Below are 19,678 nucleotides of genomic sequence, written 5' to 3'. Positions count from 1 at the left end.
GGATCTTTTCCGTTTGTGCCCCCGCCTCCAGTTTAGTGTGTGCATATTATTTGCACTTCCCAGACTCACGTGCCATATTTTTACATAATGATTTACTATGTATAGTTGGTATAATTTCGCGTGCGCTTGGGGGCGTAAAATTTATATATCCACAGCGGGGGGGTTCAAATTTAGCGAGTCTTTTTGCATTATGGCTGTCCATTATGGTATGCAGGGGAATTTGTTGGGGGTAGATGCAGAGATACGCACCCCCCCCCCCCCCATACGCGCCCCTTTTTTAAATAGCAACATGCTATATAGCAAAACATAAATTGTAATTGGGGGAATAAAAAGACTGGGAGCGGGGGAACAGAAACAGAATAGATCCAAAATTTTATTGCCTTGAAACAGTAATGAGCGTTGCGGAGACCTCTTTGTTGGGGAATCTACTCCTCTTTGTGAGTGTGTGTCATGGCAACACAGATGACTACTCTTGGCTACCTGATGGTATGTTCGATTCCATTCTGAACCCCTCCCCCTGCTTAGTGGACATCCTGGACTACATACACATTGAAAAACAGAAAAGAAAATTTATTTTCCAATAATTCATTTTTAGTATTATTCAGAGGCTGATCATGACACAAACAAACCAGAGCTTGGAAGACTTGCAGACATTTTGAAGGACCAATTTTGAATAAGGTTGCTTCAAGTGGCAGAGCAGCGCTGAGTAGTGTTTTTATAAATAAGTAATTGGATGTTTTCCGTTTGTGCCCCCCCCCCCCCCCCTCCAGTATGTTATGCACCCCCCCCCCCCCCGCCCTTTAAAGAGCACGTGTCATTACACAGTAAATCATTATGTAGAAATTCGGCGCGTGCACTGGGGTTGCAAATGATATGCACCCGCTAAGCTGGGGGGGGGGGGGGACAAACGGAAAAGATCCCAGGTATCTTAGTGTCATATGCTTATTTGAAAAATCCTCCGTTCAACAATTTCAACTTTTGTACCTAAGCTAAAGTGAAGGCTAAAGCTTAAATCTGAAATGAAAAAACGCTCTATTTTTATAATCTCAATGTATATTACTCTGTAAAGATTATTGTACGCTGTAATGAGAAAGGTACACATTCCATATGCTGATCCTGTCACAGGTGAAGATAAGATCCCGATCCCGCGTCAATTAAATCGGTTCAGACGGAGGGCACAAAATGGTCAATAATGAACGAGTTAATATAAACTGATATTCACTTCAAAAACGCAGTTTCAGCATTGTATTGATTCGGAATTACGTAGCTATTGCAGCGCTGGCTTAGAGTGAATCGAATGTGGGTTTTTTACACCGCCCTAGTCTAGACAGGGATATTGTTGCAGAAGATTCTTGCAAGATTAACATCCTGAATCGACTAGGGCGAATAGTGCTATTTTTACGATACATAAAGTAACTTGTGATATAGTAACTCATAATTTTAATTGCTACCTCCTGAATATAAAATCGCGGATCTTTTCCGTTTGTGCCCCCCCCCCCCCCCCCCCCAGCTCAGTGGGTGCATATTATTTGCACCCCGATGCACGTGCCATATTCGGGTCTTTCCCATTATAGCACCCCCCAGCTTAGTGGTCAGATAACCTATAGCCGCCTCCCCCCAATCATGTTAATTATACCATAATGGGGGGGCTATAATTTCATGGGGGGGCTATAATGGGAAAGACCCCCATATTCTTACATACTGAATAACTATGTAATGGCATGTGCTCTGTAACTGGGCGCATAACATACTGGGGAGTACAGACGGAAAAGATCCAAATGTTTTCCAGCGAGAGTCAATGACACTAGCAGATATTTTTGTGGGTCTATTCTCCGTTTCGAGAAAATTAATTTATTAGGATCTTTTCAAGCCTTCCAATTTCAAATTATGTATTATTATAGAGAACGTTACTATATAAAAAATTAGTACGTGCGTGCCGGGTGGGGGGGGGGGGGGCGTAATAGATATGCCCACTGATCTGGAGGGGGGGGGACAGAATATACTCAAATTTTTTAAAGAAATTCGTTGAAGTGATGATTATTCAAGTTTTTAAATGCAAAAACTTTACATAAATCTATTTTGTTTTGGCCCCTCAACTAGTGAGCCTATATATTTTACGCCCCAAGCGCACCTTCTGTTTTTGGGTCTTTCCCATTATAGCCCCCCCCCCCCAGCTTAGTGGTCAGATAACCTATAGCCCCCAGTCATGGTAAATATACCATAATGGGGGGGGGCTATAATTTCATGGGGGGGGGCTATAATTTCATGGGGGGGGCTATAATTTCATGGGGGGGGGGCTATAATGGGAAAGACCCAAAATTTGTAACTGGGGGGCGTCAAAAACACTGAGGGCTTTTCAGTGAATTTCTTAGAAGGAGTTTCTTTTCAATGTGCGACCAAATAAAAAGGTAAGAAACTCAAGAATCAGTGCCCAGAGTGTTGAAATTCACTGCAATTTTTCAAGAATTGCGCCAACTAAGCGCATTTTATAAAACTTCACCGCTAAATTGTCAAAACAATCAGCGCAATTCAGCGCATTAAGCGCAATTCATCGCATTCAGCGCATTTGCGTAAAGTCAGCGCATTTCTTACAAATTATAGGACTAAAACGGCGCTGCCTTATTGGCTCGGGTCAGAGAAAAAATGTGTGATTTGCAATCCAAGATTGATGCTCATACTTGAAATTAAGCACGATATAGTCCGTAACAACGTAAACGTTGAACAATCGTTGAATTATTTACAGCATTTTGATAGAAAGTTTTGCCCCGATATTAATGGTGCCGCTGCTAAGTAATTGGCGGACCTTGATTTTTCTTCTGGATAAAAATTGTTTTCGTCAAAAAGAAAACAAACAAAAATGCAACCGTGAGCCTGTAAACAACACAAATCCAACTATATGGTCCTCGAAGTCCCGCAATCGAGATTTTCAGGCAGGTCTGTCAAGCACCAGGCTTTTACAGACTTGCAAAACAGGCTATTTCTGTTTGTGAATCAATTTCTGTGAGTGACTTCTATTTGAACGACTGGGACGACTGACCAATTGAAGTTCTGAAATGACATTTCAAACAGCAAAGTACACTCCCCTACAAAAAATTTGATTGGAGAATATTGATTAGTTTTTTCGGGTCATAAAAAAGTGACCTCGGTATTTAACCCCCCCCCCCCCGTTCAAAACCGGAACCTATTGAAAATTTATTGATATAGATAGAGCAGCGGTCACCAAAATAAACCCCTGTCTTCAAAACAACCCTTATTCCTATACCGTACTCCCGAAACAAATTATCACAAAAGGCATGTTTTGAAAAAATCGGCCAATTTTGTTGAGCTGTAAAACTTTTAGTTTAGTTGAAGCATTTAGTTAAATCATTCTAAATAGCTGCAAAACGTCACTAATTTTTTTACGTTAATAAAAACAAAATGTTTTGTCAGTTGATCTAGACTGGGAAATTGGCCCTGGTTGCGCTTTCTAAATTCATAATATTTAGCTCTCCCTAACTTTTTCTGTACCGATCAGTCATTCCATAATTTTCTAATTTAGTATTATTTTTTGGTTCAAAATCGGCTTGCTTTGCTCCCCTAATGTTTTAAATTGAAGTTGTACGTTGTTGTTTTATGTGATTGCTTTATCTAGGGTTGCCTTATGTTTAGTTTTGCCGCTATGTGTCTTGTTTGTCTTGTGAGTAACGGCTGGTCGGTTTCCTGATGTCGCACTTTTTGGTACACTACCACCATTGCTATGTTGCATTCAGTCTTGTTTACCGGCTGTATTTTTCCTTGCGTTTGACGCTAGTTTTTTTTTCGATTACACCTTCACTGTTTCCTTCATGAGTGTGATTTAGTTTGTTCCTTAGGTTAGCTGGTTAGAGTTATCTTTGTTCCCGTACCAAACTCCAAGTCTATATCAGTACTGGGCAAGTCTAAATGGAAGTTGCATTCCGTTTTTCAGTACTGGGCAAGTCTTAAAAAAATCTTACAAGTCTGACAAGTCTTGGTCAAGACTTGGGTAACACTTGAAAGTTGATTCCCCAGTCAAAACGAACTTTTCAAAAAATTTCGAGTGAAATTTTGAATTCAAAAAAATTTCGCAACGTGCCACGATTTTGGCATTACTTTTTGGGCACTCTCCCGGATTGCTATAAAATGATGCCGGGGGCATACCAAATTGTATATTGGCAACCCGGAAGGGTCTATTGAGGGTATTTCAGAACTAATTGAGGGTTTTTCAGGTGTTCTGGGCCGTTTTCAGCCATTTTTAAGCAGTTTCAGTCCCTAAAATCGCCAAAATTACCAAACTTATGTACTTTTCAGATAAGCCAAATGTCGAACTTGAACCGAGGCAAAATTATCAAAATGGGTGCTACTGTGAAGGTCCCCATGATAGCCTGAGGTCTCGTGGTTCGGCACCAAGTGCATCCTAATCTGGTGCAAAGTACTACAAATCAGCCCGAACAAGCGCCGAAAGATGTCAATACAAACTTACTCAAGAGCCTATGTTGCCCTCTGTTAGTGCTAGTAAACCTAGTTATAATTACCGAGATATAACTGTTTATATCACTGTTCATAACCCGGTTATAACTAGTTATAAATATGGGTTATAGTCGGGAATTAGTTATAAATTATGTGGTCTGTGGGGGGGGGGGGGGTCATAGCTCGCTGGTCTTTAACTCGCGAAATACTGGTCCAAACAGGATGCGATATATTTTTGATGTTTTTTCGGCCATTTTTGACGTTCTTTCGATCATTTTTGGACGTTTCCCGGCTATTTTTGACGTTTTTTCGGCTATTTTTGAAAAGTTTTATTTCCGGCCATTTTTTGACATTTTTACGATCATTTTTGGACGATTTCGTGGCTGTTTTTGACGTTTTATTCGGCTATTAAAACTGGGATTAAGAATTGCCAATTCTGACAAGTCTTAAATGTGTTATGATCATAGCTCTGAATCAGTACTGATACCTAGACTTGAAATTAGACTTGCCCAGTACTGATATTGACTTGCCGTTCGGTACGGGTTGCTGTTTAGTCAGATGCAGATCAATTTCACATATTATGTTTAAATTTCTGGTCTCTGTAATCCCCTGAGATAGTTTTAATTTTAAAGGTTGGCTTTAAAGATTTTAAAACGTTAATTATTTTTCTGTCGGTAGTTTTACCATGTGACTTGCTAGAGTGTGAATTGCTTTGTTCATTTGTTGCAGCTAGCTGGTTTTCTCGGTTTGGCTGCTGTCAGGTTTGTCAGTAATTCCAGCCTGTCCATTCTGTCGTTCGTCTATCTTGCCGTCGAAACTAATTCCGTTAAGGTTTTCGTAAAACCCCCTACCGATGTGGTTAGAGCATGGATTTATGTCAGAAGGCTTACCTTTTACCCTAAATATATCTGCATTGAGTAATAAAAAGACATCAGTACTGCAACAGACAACAACCAATTAATATTCACCAAATAATACACTTTCGACCGATATCAATATTGTTTCCAACGATCAAATTTTCCCACATGAAATTAATCAAACATAAAATCATAATCAAAAGCATAGCCAAATACCAAAATTTTTTCTCTGCTAACAAATTGCAGAAACCAAGCCTCAAGTAATACCAACCTACGTTGTACTGAATGCTAGTCTTTAGATTTTTGCTGCGAATAACCAGCTAAATTTAAAGTTCAATTTGTAACAAACTCAATAGCCTCACAAAACAGACGAAGTTTCAACCTCTGTTTTCGAGGATAATATTTAATTGCTGTCTACACAGCAACCATTGATAACAGTTCAGGCCACACTCAATAGTTCTCAACAGGATCTATTTTGATATGCATAATCCCCGCCCAAGTATCAACAGAATCCCAATAACAGTGTAACGGCTGCTCTCCTACCAAAGTCGAGGAAAACTTTTCACCCTTCAGTTTGTTTCAGCGGTTTCGAATCTGTCCGGATATTACGTTTTTGAAATTAATTTTGTGAACTGCATTATATTGTACATTACCGTTGCATTAGTTGATACTCAATTAGTCTCTTTAACTATTCGTTCAGATTTGCTGTATAACGAACTTATTTCGCTCACAATAACAAAATAATTCAAATAGAAACAATTAAGTTTTGTTGAATTTTTATGCTAATAACTCAAGTTATATGTAGAAATTGAATAGTCTACTTCCAACAAATTGCCGCCCTATAACTGGTCTATAATTATGCAAATTTTCAATTTCCTAGCAAGTTTCTTAGGAACTCTGTTCCTCAGTAGGAAAGTTTGAGAATATCAATAATAATTCTCTTTTCACAAGTCAAAGTTATTCAAACTATACAATCACTAAGATGATCAACAAAAACAAGACATGATAGCAAGTAATTTACTGCTCAAGAGTTGTGCTCCTTTTATGCTTCTTGTCACGTAGTTATACATGTCAAAATTACATCTCTGATTGGTTGTACATCAGGACGCCAACAAAACGTGAAAAGTTTCCCATAACGTCACTTTTTCAGTGTAAATTTGATGTCATGGGATGTTCACCATTTAGAAATTTTGTCGAATAATCTATATCAATAACAGGTTGATTCGCAAAGCAATCGCAAAGAATCTGATGCAAAATAATTAAATTGTAATGTTTTGCTGATGTTGAGATAGCTTGAGTTTAAGTTTCACTTCATTTATGATGATCACACACTAATAACAGTTATTAAATATAAGAAGCTACATTCTGCTATAGAATGTCTAATTAGATTTTGCTTGTCATGCTTTTCTAACTGCACTGCTTGATTTGATCTTCAATTTATTTGTTTAGCTTGAAGCGTAGCCTTAACAAATAGAAAAGTCTTAAGTTTTCAAACCATGATTATTTCATCATCAAAAAAAGTCAAAACAGCAAAAGCATGTTTGCATGCGGTTGGGTTATGTACAAAGCGGCACTGAGTAAATTAGGACGTAAACTGGGACATCCTCAGGTAATTGTTAGTGCAAAATGACTTCAAAAAGGGTTCGTTGCTGCATCAAGAGGCAAAAAGCTTCCTGCTTACCTACTTTTCACAGTAAAAAGCACCCAGTAAAACCTATTTTACGTGGTTGCAACCATTGGCAATCAGAAGCGCACAACCATAACAATAGAAACCACTCCACCCAAGCATTTCAGACAAAAAACGCCTCAAAGGCGCTTGCACTGAACTCTCAATAAAATAAAGAATAATGCTGGTCCATAACCTGTGCCTACTGTGTGTATTGTCTTTAATCGCGGAATGTGTGGCAGCCCGCCACCTCTCCGGCCTAAATTGGTTTAACTTTTCATGTTTGGAGAACAGATAACGTTCTGCAAAGATACACAACCGCAGAAGTGGAGCTAGAGGTTACACTGGTTTACATTATAGATTCACCGGGGGGAGCAGATTGATCTTAACCTCCAAAGCCCACAACTAATCATCATCTTATTCCCTCTAGCGACCATAATGTCCCGAAGACGTCTTCCGTATCAGAGGGTCGTCAAATTAAATTATTTCCTTGTGAATTGTGAGTGAAGTTAAGGAACTCCTTCCGGTGACTAAACTGAATTTGACTGACTCTTCTGGTTCGCACACCATGGCTTTCACTATGTCTCATATGGTCTGCCGTAATTCCTGGATTTGAGTGTCCGATAGAGTTACAGACAGACACGGTTTGCATGGTAGAGTACGATAGTCATGATGTTATTACAGAGTTACTCTATGTTAACAGAGTATTATGATCCGGCATGGTAGAGCACTAAGTTAGTTAGCAGTAAGGGATACAAGTACCGAAGAGCTACGTAAAACTATAAATATTGATTTGAATATGGAACGAAGCGACAATTTGAACCACTCAACATCGGACTTTCTGTGAAGGACAGTCTCAAATAGGCAGACAATGCGAGACGCCTACCTTCACTCAGCAGTTCTTATTCTTGTTGCAGTTTGCCCTAGAAATACTGCGATGACATTCGGAAGTAGTTTCTATCATGCTATCCTACATTTGGACTACTTCCCAATAATTAAAAGTGTTCACCTATTGCAATTTTTTGACCTGGAGTTTGGATCCTAAACAGACCGTCCCTGACTAGTTCAGGGTTAATCTCAACATGCCTCAGTAAATGTGTGTAATAATGCTGATGAGATAGTGAATTCGGTAACGTTGTGGTATGATATAAAGTATTAGGGACCAAATCAGCAACTTTAGCAGCGATTTGCCAAGACAGCAAGACATCGCAAGTTTCTTAAAAAAACGTTATTGCAAATCGGTACAACTAAAGATGTTAGAAATATAATGGTTAATGATAATATTCAGTTTCCGCTGCTGGAGAACAAGTGAAACAGGGCTGTCAAATTTATGGGAAAATATGCTCAAAAAGAATATCAGTGAGGTTGTAACTTATAGTTTTGCAGTGCCAGTCAAACACCCTCATAAGGTTGAGAGCAGATCCGACAAACAGTGATACTTACCTCAACAGACAGTTTTGAATCGGAACAATTCCTTAAAAGTTCGTAGGGTTTTCAACGTAGCTTCTGAGCTCCCTGGCGTTTCATTGAGTAGTTTCCAACTCACTGGACCAGATTTCTTACAAAACACTGTAATTTCTGCGATTATATTTCGACAAAATCGGTCGAACAATTCCGAGTATATTGCAACAATGTTTTTACAAAGTGCTTTCAAGTTTCTGGGATTAATTTAAAGCTCATAATAATTATTTTGTATTTAGTGTCCCGCATACGATGGCCATTTTCAACGACAGCTACAGCTACGGGGGATGAATACACGTCGAGGTAATATTTGTTGCTATTGATTTAGTGGGTCTTTCCCATTATAGCCCCCCCCCCCAGCTTAGTGGTCAGATAACCTATAGCCCCCTCATGGTAATTATACCATAATGGGGGGCTATGATTTCATTGGGGGGCTATAATGGGAAAGACCTGATTTATTTTTCAATGAGTATACGAAAAAACGCCCGATAATTTCAAGTATAAACCTGAGCATGAAATTAATTGAGCGCAACTTGTGCCATATTTTTAAACGTGCCATATTTTTAAACGGTTATTTATTGTCATGGTACGTCTTTCATAACTGCGGGTGCGTAATTTGAGAACAAATAATTTTGGGACCTAAATTGAGACACTTAGCTGCGCATTGGCATTTCCTTTATCAGCTTCAAAATTGATCCGGTAATCTATGGTGGAGTCATCTTCCAGTTCAAGAATCATTTCTGGGAAAGCGATGATTTTCAATACCCTAACGCGCTTACCTGTGTCCCAATGTGTCAAAATGTGGGTGGCCAAAATGCTTTTTTTATTATACTATGGTCCTATAGTTTGGATTTTTCCAACGTCATTTCTTAAAAGTTCACAATGATTTGTGTTGTATATTCAATTTCTGCTCCGTAATTCTTTGGGCCTGTATACGCAGGCATAAATGTGGATTTCGTTTTTTGAATTTTTTTCAACACTTAAGCATTAGTTGCAGTTCAAGGAGACACTAAATGTGGTCGTCCAGAATCTCGCTACAGGTATATTCTTCGCCTTCATCTTTATATCGTTATCTTGCAGAATTTTTTCCGTTATTGCCCCAGTACGTAATACAGCCCCTCCCCGTTATAGAGAAATTTCTTTTACATACTGAATAATATGCACACACAAAGCGGTTGGGGCTGGCATTCGGACAAAGTCGATCTTGATAACCTTTTTAATTGTAGAATTGATTACATATTGTGGATGCTTTTCAATTTTGGTAAATTGTTAGTGAAACTTTGGAATAATTTTTCATTGTATTAATAGACAATTTTTAATTTGTTTTCTGCTTGATCCCTGGTCAGTGAGTTGGATGAGCATTTTATTGGTTATCGTGGAAACCAAAAAAAAATGATAAACAGTGCTTGTTGTTCAGCTCTGGTATAAGTGCTGAAATTTAAATGTTGATTAATAGCCACGAAGCCGCTATTATTGAGGACATCGTGATTTTTTTTAATGGCCGCGAAGCGATAGCGGCTGTTATTGGAGACATCCTGGTTTATTACGATTCAAAGAATTTGAATTGTATAGGTGCGCTGTCTTTTTTAAGATCTTTTCACGCTTTTTTCGGCTTTTTCCCGTCAGTGAGAAGTCCATTAGAGTGGGGTTTTCTGGTCACACTGAAATAATAAAGGGAGTGTAGAATCGAGCAGGTTGAGTAGGTTTTCGAGAAGGTCGACTTTTATCAAAATACCTTTAAAGTGGAGTGAGAAAAATGTGTTTAAACAATTTGGCGGTTTTTGAGGTGGATTTTACTTCGGGTGCGTCAAATTGACTTCTGTTTTCAGAGTTTCCTCTCCTTCAGTGCTTTTAAGACGAAACATATGTAATGCAATTGTGCCTATTTGCTTTTGCTTGAAATCATTAAGGAGCAGCTTCAGTGCTTTTAAGACAAAACATATGTGTTGTAATTGCGCCTATTTGCTTTTGCTTCAATTCATTAAGGAGCAGCTAAAACTTTATGACTTTGCCACTATTTGTTGTCATAAAATATTAGTGAATTTTAGATTTGGCAAACTTTTTAAAAAACATCTTTAGTCTTATTACTTAGTATCATCAATGACCAACTTGATTGGGTGCTAAGGAAGCTTAAAAGAACCTAATTAATGGCTCGAGTTTATAGCTAGTGGTTTGCATGACTTGTACACTAATTTTTCTCAAAAATTTTGAGTGATTTTTTGAGTTCCGCAATTGTTTTTCTTTTTCCAATTTGTTGTCTTAACCCTTTGTCCGATTATTAATAGGTCTCAATGGCTGCTAAAAAAGTTTCATTTAAAGCAAGTCATTTCAGTTCATAGCTATATCTTTTTGTGACCTATACGCTTGTTCGTTTTTTAGAACTTCAGTTTTGCTATTATTTGTTGTACTTATTGCCGCCTTATCACTTAATCTCATTGATGACAGTTCTCAAAGGTATTCATTTAGGACTCAATTAATTGATATAAATGTATCCTTTAGTAGCTCTTGCGTTCTGTGACTTTCATTTCAAATGTTTTCAAAAAGTTTCAGCAAGTTTTATTGCAATTTTTGGTTATTCTTTGTCTCATTTAACATTATTAGTGAGAGGACGCATCGACAGTTAATGAAAGATTGCTAATAAGAAATAAAGAAATATAGTTGGCAGTTTGAGTTCATAGCAGTTGTTTTTTGACGTTGATTCTGCTTTTTCCAAAAAAAAAACAAAGTTTAATTCTTGTCTCGATTGTTTTTGGTGTTCTTCTAATGTTTTATTGCTTAGTCTCATTACTTACCGCTCTCATTTGTCTTTTAAATTGGAGTAAATGATTGTCATGTCATAAATTAACACAATTCTGCGAATTGTGTTTCAAGACTTGTACTGCCAATTTTTCGTCGTCTGCATCGATGATTCTTCAAACCAATGACTTTTTCAACTTCAGAGACTTCTACTGTTTTGCGATTAAAAATTTTGTGCGTGACGTCAATTGTTCTGCTTTTGGATCGAAGGCTTGACTTGCCTCACTAAAAAATGACTTCTGAAATCACTTGATGATCTTTAAATTTTATGAACATTTACTAGGTAAAGATCAATAATGTGCATCTAAGTAGTGCCAAACCTATATGCCCTAATTCTAGAGTACTAGAGTCTTGAACTTTTGATTTTGAATATTATTTTTGAAAAAACTTTTTTGGGGCCCTCTCTTTATAGAGCGTATAAGTCTCGTAAAAATAAAATTCCGAATCTAATCCAAAAAGTCTAGTGGTCTATTGAAGGACTGGTGGTCAACCTGTCTGTCTTATTTCATTAGTTGTTTCAATTCCATGGAAGACCACGAGCGTCTACCCTGGCTATTTTCCAGCAATCTGACGGCTATATTATTAAACAATTGAGCTTCAAAAACAAGACTTTTATTCAGAAACATATTTGTTCCAATTTGTCAAGTGAACACATAAAACACAGCTGCACATGATTCCTTTGCTGAAGAGAAAGTGAGCCAATGTAAAATTATGCCGCCGTGAAGACGATCAGAGAGTTCTGGGATAGTTATGTTATCTTTCAGACATAACAAATTGCTAGCCGTTAAAATCAAGATTTTGCATAGAATTTGCAACTTATAATGTATTCCATTGCATCAGAGAAACAAAAAGATCATTATAAGAGATCTAGTGACTTCCAGCCCCAGCAAACTACTGTTCACGTCCCAGCTTCTCAGCCGCTGCGAATTCAGCGAAGCCGCGACGCGAGCGAAACGCGCCCACAGGCCCGCTAGGGACATATTATTGTATGGTTATCGCAAAAATATTCGACTTATTTACTTATTTAGACTTGTTTTCAAAAATCGGCTCTCTTGCCTATCGACTTGCTTGACCGCCACCGATTCCTTTCTCATAGCGTTCAACACTTCTCCTTTTTCCTCGTTTGTTGTTCACGTAACATGGATCTCACGAATGTAAAGGTTTCTCTCAACTCAAGCTTCATATATGCTTTTAAAAAAACTTCAAAAAAAATTCAATTATTAGAATCGGGTTTATGACTTAGAGAGAAATTCTGAATTTTGACGGTTTTCAAAACGGCTTCTACTAAACTCAGTTTCTCAATAAAAAATGTTGAACTTAATGACCTTGAGTCTTACCTACTTTCTTCTTTGTTTATTGTCTCACAGCTGCAGCTTACAAAATTTAGTGCATTTGTTTTACAAATTTTTATCAGATAAAAAATCCACTTTTGCTCGGACTGTCTTCAATACAAGCCAATGATTTTCTATCTTGTAATTGGATAATGTTAGCTCGTATATTGAATTGTACAGCAGTAATTTGATTGAAGAGTATTACCTGATTGAAATAACTTCATCGCTATGTCAATATCTACTGCTCTATCAATCGCCACAGAGCTGAAACTCATGTTGTCGTTATTTCCTAAGAAATTGTAAGTTATTTGTGAAGTTTTGCGCGTTCAGTTTTTTCTGCTGACGAAACACTTTCTTCGACAATCTCTAAGCATTATTGGAGAACTTTACTTCTTTATAACTTTTACAAAAAACTAAATGAGCATTTCAATCAAACAGTACAAACAGTTTTCTTAGCTCCTTTGCAGCAATCAATGAAAAATAAGTTTACTTTAATCTATGTTTCTCACTTGTAGGCCAGTCACTTGTTACTCACTTGTAACAACTTGTCGTGAGAAGGAATAGTTTGATCTTCACAGTTTCTTTCATTGTTCCTACACCACCTTGTTAGGGGGGAGGAACTATATGATCCTCCGGTTTTTTATTCGTCGAAATTTTGCTCATCAATATATTCATTCTAGAGCTGTGAGCTGTATAATTAAAATCCAGCGCGGAATATATAAATGTAAAATTTTTCGTAGTTTTTTTACTATGAGTTATGGAAGTTTGAAAGCTCTTAACATCAGTTCTTAAAGTTCTGAACACTATACTGGTTTCCGATTGTTTTTGTTTACATTTTCTGACTTTTTGTACAAATTTTGCTACAATTTTCTCAAATTGCTAAAAGTTATTGTTCCGAACCCACTTGTAGGGGAGGAACTATACACTCAAATAGGTTTTTTTGTTCAGTCAATTTTGGCCGATCGATATATTCATCGTAGAGAAAAGTGAGTGGTATCATTAAATAGCTCGTCCAGCGTAGAATTCAAAATTAAAAAGATTTTTTATGAATTTCGTATTTTTCGAGGAGTTATCGAGGATAAAATTTTTGTGTGAATAAATGATAATTACAAGATTTTGTTCACTTTTATCGTAATTTTTGTTCAAGTTAAAGCTTTTCTATAAAATTATTATTTCAAAATTACATTTCACGCTACAAAATGAAAGAATTTTGTGTTACCAATAGCTCGATAAAAACGTTAGTTCTGGTCGCGTGAGGAAGTTTACTACGAAGAAAAAAACTCAAATTCAATTTGAGAGCTGTTTTTTTTAGAATTTTTTTTTATTTATTATTGTTTTTAAGTGAGTTAGAGACTAGTTATTTTCAAATTGAGGTTCCGTTAATGACAAACAAAAACGAGGTTCCAAAACTGATACTCAATGAACAAAACATTCATTTCCAATGAACCGCTCACGTTTTTTTGACTTCGTTTTCAAGATTTTCAAGGAAATTTTGATTTTCTTTTTGATACTTTAAACTTTGTGAGTCCTATGGCATAAACTTGCTAATTAAAAGTGCAATCAGCTTTCCAATGTGCAAAAGCTAAAACTATTTAGTACTTTGAGTGGACAGCTAATGGCTGTCAAGACTTTAAAAACTATTTTTCGATTTTTTTTTAAAAACTAAACTATATTAAATTTATTTTGATGAACATTAAGTCACTCTCAGTAAAAACAGGAGCCACTTCTTGTTACCTCAACCCACACTAACTTGGTAAGCGGTTTATCTTGTAATTATTGGGTTTAAGACTTCCATGTCAGGAGTTTTCATAATTTTTTTTTAAAGATTTTTGATATTTTTTTGTAACTTTAGTTCCTTTGAAATCTTTTGTCTTTATACAAATATTGATAGTTCGAATTGGCTAACAGAAGACGTCCAATGGCGCACAGATAAAAATAAAACTTATTGTGATGTCTTATTGATAACTGTAAGACGACACACATTTAATCTCCTTATCTAGGCATAAGTTACCGTATTTAATGACTTCCATTGAGAGCTATTTAATTTTGTGCCTGCTAAGACTTTAAAAAAACCTTTTTTGACAGTAAAAATTTATAAACTCATTGTTACGAGTTTTAAGTCAGTCTCAGTAATCACAGGACTCTCTTTTTTAAATTTTCTGTAACTTAAATAATCTGGTCAGCGATTTTATCTGCTAACTATAGGTTTTATGACTTCGCTGCCACGAAAATTCTGTATTTTTTTGTATTTTTGGTTCCTTTTCAAATCTTGTCTCATTATCTTATATTGAAATGTTGATAGTTCCAATTAATTTATTTATAGAAGACGTCCAAAGGATCATAGATAAAGTTTTCAGAGAAACGCTTATGGTTTAAATAGCTTCGACACTTTCTTCTTTACTTTTCTATTGAGTTTTTGGTTTTTGCAAATATTTGTTGTTGTTTTCATAATCACAAGTTTTATTGCGATGTCTTATTGGTGATATTTTAATGAGAAGCAATCTTTTCTTCCTATCGAGGCATAACGTAGTGTGTTTTGATTTCCGTTGAAAGATCTTGAATTTAATGGCTGTTAATACTTTGAAAATAATTTTATAGAATTTCTTTGGACATTAACCAATCTTAAACTTCTTTTCGTGAACTCTAAGTCAGTCTCAAAAATAACAGGAACTCCTCCTCTTCTAATGCAACTAAAATGAAACTGGTTAACATTTTGATCATCTAACTATTGGTTTCATGACTTCGATGGCACGAGTTTTCGTAATTTTTTTTTAATTTTTTTGATTTTTTTTAAAACTTTTGTTCCCTTTGGAATTTTATCACATTATCCTAATATTGACAGTTCTTAGTTGCTTAGACAATTAGAAAAGGCGTTCAATTGATCATAGCTAAAAATTCAGAGAAAAGTTTTATGTTTAAATGGCTTCGACACTTTGTTGCACTTTTCTACTAAAATTTTTGGTTTTTGCCTGCTTTTGTTGTTTTCATAAAAAAAACTTATTGTGCTGTCTTATTTATAACTGTAAGACGACACACGTTTTTATCTTCGTATCTAGGCATGAGTTACCGTATTTAATGACTTCGATTGAGAGCTATTTAATTTAGTGCTTGCTAAGACTTTAAAAAAAGTCTTTTTGAACAGTACACATTAATAAACTCATTGTTACGAGTTGTAAGTCAGTCTCAGTAGTGACAGGACCTTCTTCATTTTAATTTTCTGTAACTTAAATAATCTGGTCAGCGATTTTATCTGCTATATTGGTTTTATGACTTCGATGCCACGAGCTTTCAAAATTTTTTAAAAAAGTTTTTGTATTTTTTTGTATTTTTGTATCTTTTTCAAATCTTGTCTCATTATCTTAATATTGATAGTTCCAATGGATCATAGGTATTGTTTTCAAAGAAAAGCTTATGGTTTAAATGGTTTCGACACTTTCATCTCTACTTTTTCTGGTGAATTTTTGGTTTTCGCATGTATTTGTTGTTGTTTTCATAATCATAAAACTTATTGTTTTGTTATGTTGGTGACTTATGATTGACAAACATTCTTGCCTTCTCATAGAGTCATAACTTGGCGTATTTTTTTCTTCCGTTGAAAGCTATCGAATTTAGCGGCGTTGATATAACGGGTTTCCTCAAAATTTTCGTAGTTTAATTATATTTGTTCATATTTGCTGATTTTCTGAAGTCATATTGTTGAAAAAAGAACAACTCCATTATGGTTAAAAAATTATATGAGATTAGAAAAATTTAGACCAAAATTTTGGTTTTTTTTCATTGGCCTCGACACTTTTCTCCCTAATTTTTTTTTTGATTTTGCTGTTTTTAACTTTTTTAAATTCTTCATGTAGTCGTAAAATGCTGACTGGTCTCATAAGCCTCTAAATGAGGATTGAATGAATTATGTTGCTCAATGCTCTCAGTTTATCGCGAATAGTATTAAAGATTACTATATTGTTCGTTCTCAAAGATTTTATTTTTCAGTTTTTGTTCTCATCATTGAGAGGTTCCATCCTATTCCCTGTAATTCGTAAACTATTTTTCCATTGTTATAATGTGATAACTGATGTTTTGTTTGGTGGACAATATTTATTTTCATAAAAATTTTGTGAGAGGTCAATATTTGTGTTTCTTTTTCTCTTTTAGCACCTTCGCTGAAAAATTTTTGTTTTTTCTTATATTTCTGTTTTTTTTCTCGTAGTCTTCCTAAAGGCAGATTTTGTGAGCGCTTTAGAGAGGCATGGTAATTCAATTAGTAGTTCGGTTTTGTATTGATTTTTTAAACTCAAAGATCTGTTTTTAATTATCTCATCATTACGTTGCCAATTGAGTCAAAAATGTAGATGAACTCGGGTTTGGAACATCATGTGCAAACGCACATTAACGAGCATCCTAGTTTTATTGTTTTTACCTTTAAAGATAGAAGAGGTTTGCTCAACTGTCCCATTCAACTTTTTGGCTAAACTTTTGGGCTGTATTTTCCAAATTTCTTTATTTTTCCATCAAAAATGACAACAGATATGCTCCTTTAGCCCAATTTTCTTAACATTTTGTCGGAAATACAGAGCTTACAAACGCTGACACAATCTTTGAATTGATAATTATCCAAAATGCATTCTTTACTTTTATCTTTGCATTAGCACGTCTATAAATCTAACCTCTTACTTTCAATGCTTTTACCTTTGAACACAATTTTTTGACAGAAAACAATGTTTTATTTGGAGTCCTAACAACTCTTTTTTACTTTAAAAGTTTTATACTCTTTTGCATAAATTCTATGCGCTTGCTCTCGGATTCATGAAATGGTCCTATCTTGAATTGCTTGTGTACTCAATTGGGTAGTCTCACATGCCTGTCATCCGCAATTTTTAGAGATTCTCGAACATCTATATAATTGCTTACAGACGCAATGCTCACTCAAATATACAGCTCCCACACACGCGCCCACCCCCTCACCTACCAACAAACCCTCTAAGTCCCATGCACCCAAACTCACGCGCGCGCACACGCACACACCTAGTGGAAGACGTCCCTAATGTTAAGGAACGGTTTTTTTTTCAAGTGGAACTAAATATCCCACTCAAAAATTCAGCTGTCATAATTGAGTTAAAAAAAAACATTTATGTTGCGTTCATTTGATGTTATTTTTATTTTGCATTCAATGAGGTCATTCTTTCTTGGGTCTAAGAGAGCAACGCCGGAAGCCCTCTCAGTCATTCAGTACAAAGTTAATTGTCATAGAATTTCAATCTGAACTGTTTGTCAGCTGAACATATTTTGTCGTTTTGTTTTCGGAGATCGCGTAAAATTTTTTTGAAAAATAAGAAAAAAACATTTGAATAAAAAAGCAAATGCTACCTCGTCTTTGATATCACAGCAACGAGACATCGACAATCAATGAGACAGCGAACCCTCCGGCTTCGTCACCGTTTTCAACGTCTACTGACCATAAAAGACCTCATGAAAGCAACACGAAGACCATATATATGAATATTAAACACCAAACAAACGGAACAATCAACCACAATTTTAACTTCAACCTGCCAAACTCGTCTCATGCTCAATTTTCTAACAAAAGCAGCCCGGATGAGAAGAGTACAGTCTCTGATAGTGGCAGTACAATAGGGACTACTTCGATCTTTCTTCCAAGTACAACTGCTGAAACCACTCAAATGAACAAGTCGGAATCCAGAAAGACGCTTTTGGCTACCAGTGGAACGAAATTTTTTTAAGCATGTTACGTTGCTGACCCATCATGAATCTTGAGAAATGGTTTATATTGTTTGAAATTCAAGTGGATTGCAATGGTTTATCATAGATTTTTGTTTCGAGTTTGTTTCATTTTGATTATTTAATTGTCCGTTGATGATTATTTCTGTTGTTGCTATGCTTTATTTGAAGCATGCTGATTTTAAATGTCGGGTCAGCATGACACACAGACCCAAAATAACGCATCACATATGACAAATAATGTACTGGCCATGAATGTTGACCAGAATGTTGACCAATGCGTGATGATACAAATTTAGCATGCATTGAGTTATATGCTGAGTAAATTTTTTTGAGATAAAACTTCTTAAAACCAGAGTATGTTTGTTGATATATAAGAAGCGCGATGAAAAATACAGATATTTGAAACAAATCAAAAACACTTTAACGCTGTATCGCAGATGTAGAGTCCTTGAAAATTTTTTCTGATCAAGAGCCCTAGGGTCATCATTAATTGGGAAGAAAACTCAAGCTTACGTTCCACTTGGCTAAAACAGATGCGAGCGAACAAACATCCGAAACAATAACTAAATCTCATATGACAGATACTACAACAGATACTATGAGTCTGCATTTGTCTCAGTCAACAACTGGTAAAACTTCGAATAATAATGCTCCACAAACAAGTTCTGGACCCCATGACAGTGGATCCTTCGGAAGCTTGGCTGAGTTTATTAAAGACATAGTGAGTGGAATTAAGAAGCCTATTGGAATCACAAATAAGTTCATTTATAATAATCATAGCCCTACTGACATTAAATCAATTTTCTCAAAGAGAAAGGAGAAAAGAAATAATAAAAGTGTACTGAATTAATTATAATTGTTTGCATTTTGGATGTTTACAAGTATGCAAATAATTAAGGAGCATTTTGTTGTCAATATTGAACTCAATAAATTTAAATTTGAATTCTTTTTTGTCAATTTAACGCGTTGAAAGTAGCCAAGAAGAACTGGGCGGTGATTCATTTAGTGCAACAAAGCTTAATTTTAACGACAATTAGTTTTATCTTACAACCTTATACTGTTTGTGACACGTAGCTGAGGTTTCCGAATCTTGGAAACAAATCATGCCAAAGAGAGGTACATTTTGTAATTTCACGGCCATGCCTCACAGTACCAAAAGGGCGTTAGTATCAGGACAAAATAATATCATAGTTCTGTCGCTAATCTTGTGAGGTAAGATAAGATTAAGATTTGAATATTGGAGGCTATAAGATCAACTCATTGCTTCTTTGCAAGAGAGGAATTATAAAACCATTCCATTGCAATTATCATGATACCTGCTGTTCGAATGCTGTATAGCTCGCATACAATTCTGCATTTTTAAATCT

The 19,678-nt window shown here is 35.9% G+C and overlaps 1 protein-coding gene across 1 annotated transcript; it reads left to right on the top strand.

Moving 5' to 3' along the window:
• Positions 1-369: 369 nt before the first annotated feature.
• On the top strand, positions 370-19,228 carry LOC142357133 (uncharacterized). The gene is made up of 4 exons (XM_075408823.1): positions 370-486; positions 8,691-8,754; positions 17,956-18,258; positions 18,845-19,228. The coding sequence occupies exons 1-4, from the start codon at positions 393-395 to the stop codon at positions 18,876-18,878; spliced, it is 495 nt and encodes a 164-aa protein (XP_075264938.1). The 5' UTR covers positions 370-392; the 3' UTR covers positions 18,879-19,228.
• The last annotated feature ends 450 nt before the right edge of the window (positions 19,229-19,678 follow it).

Source organism: Convolutriloba macropyga, unplaced genomic scaffold, assembly GCF_964194025.1.
Source record: "Convolutriloba macropyga unplaced genomic scaffold, txConMacr16.3 SCAFFOLD_722, whole genome shotgun sequence".
In the NCBI taxonomy this organism is placed as follows: domain Eukaryota; kingdom Metazoa; phylum Xenacoelomorpha; order Acoela; family Convolutidae; genus Convolutriloba; species Convolutriloba macropyga.
The sequence above is the reverse complement of the archived record's forward strand: the minus strand, read 5'-3'. Positions and strand labels throughout refer to the sequence as shown.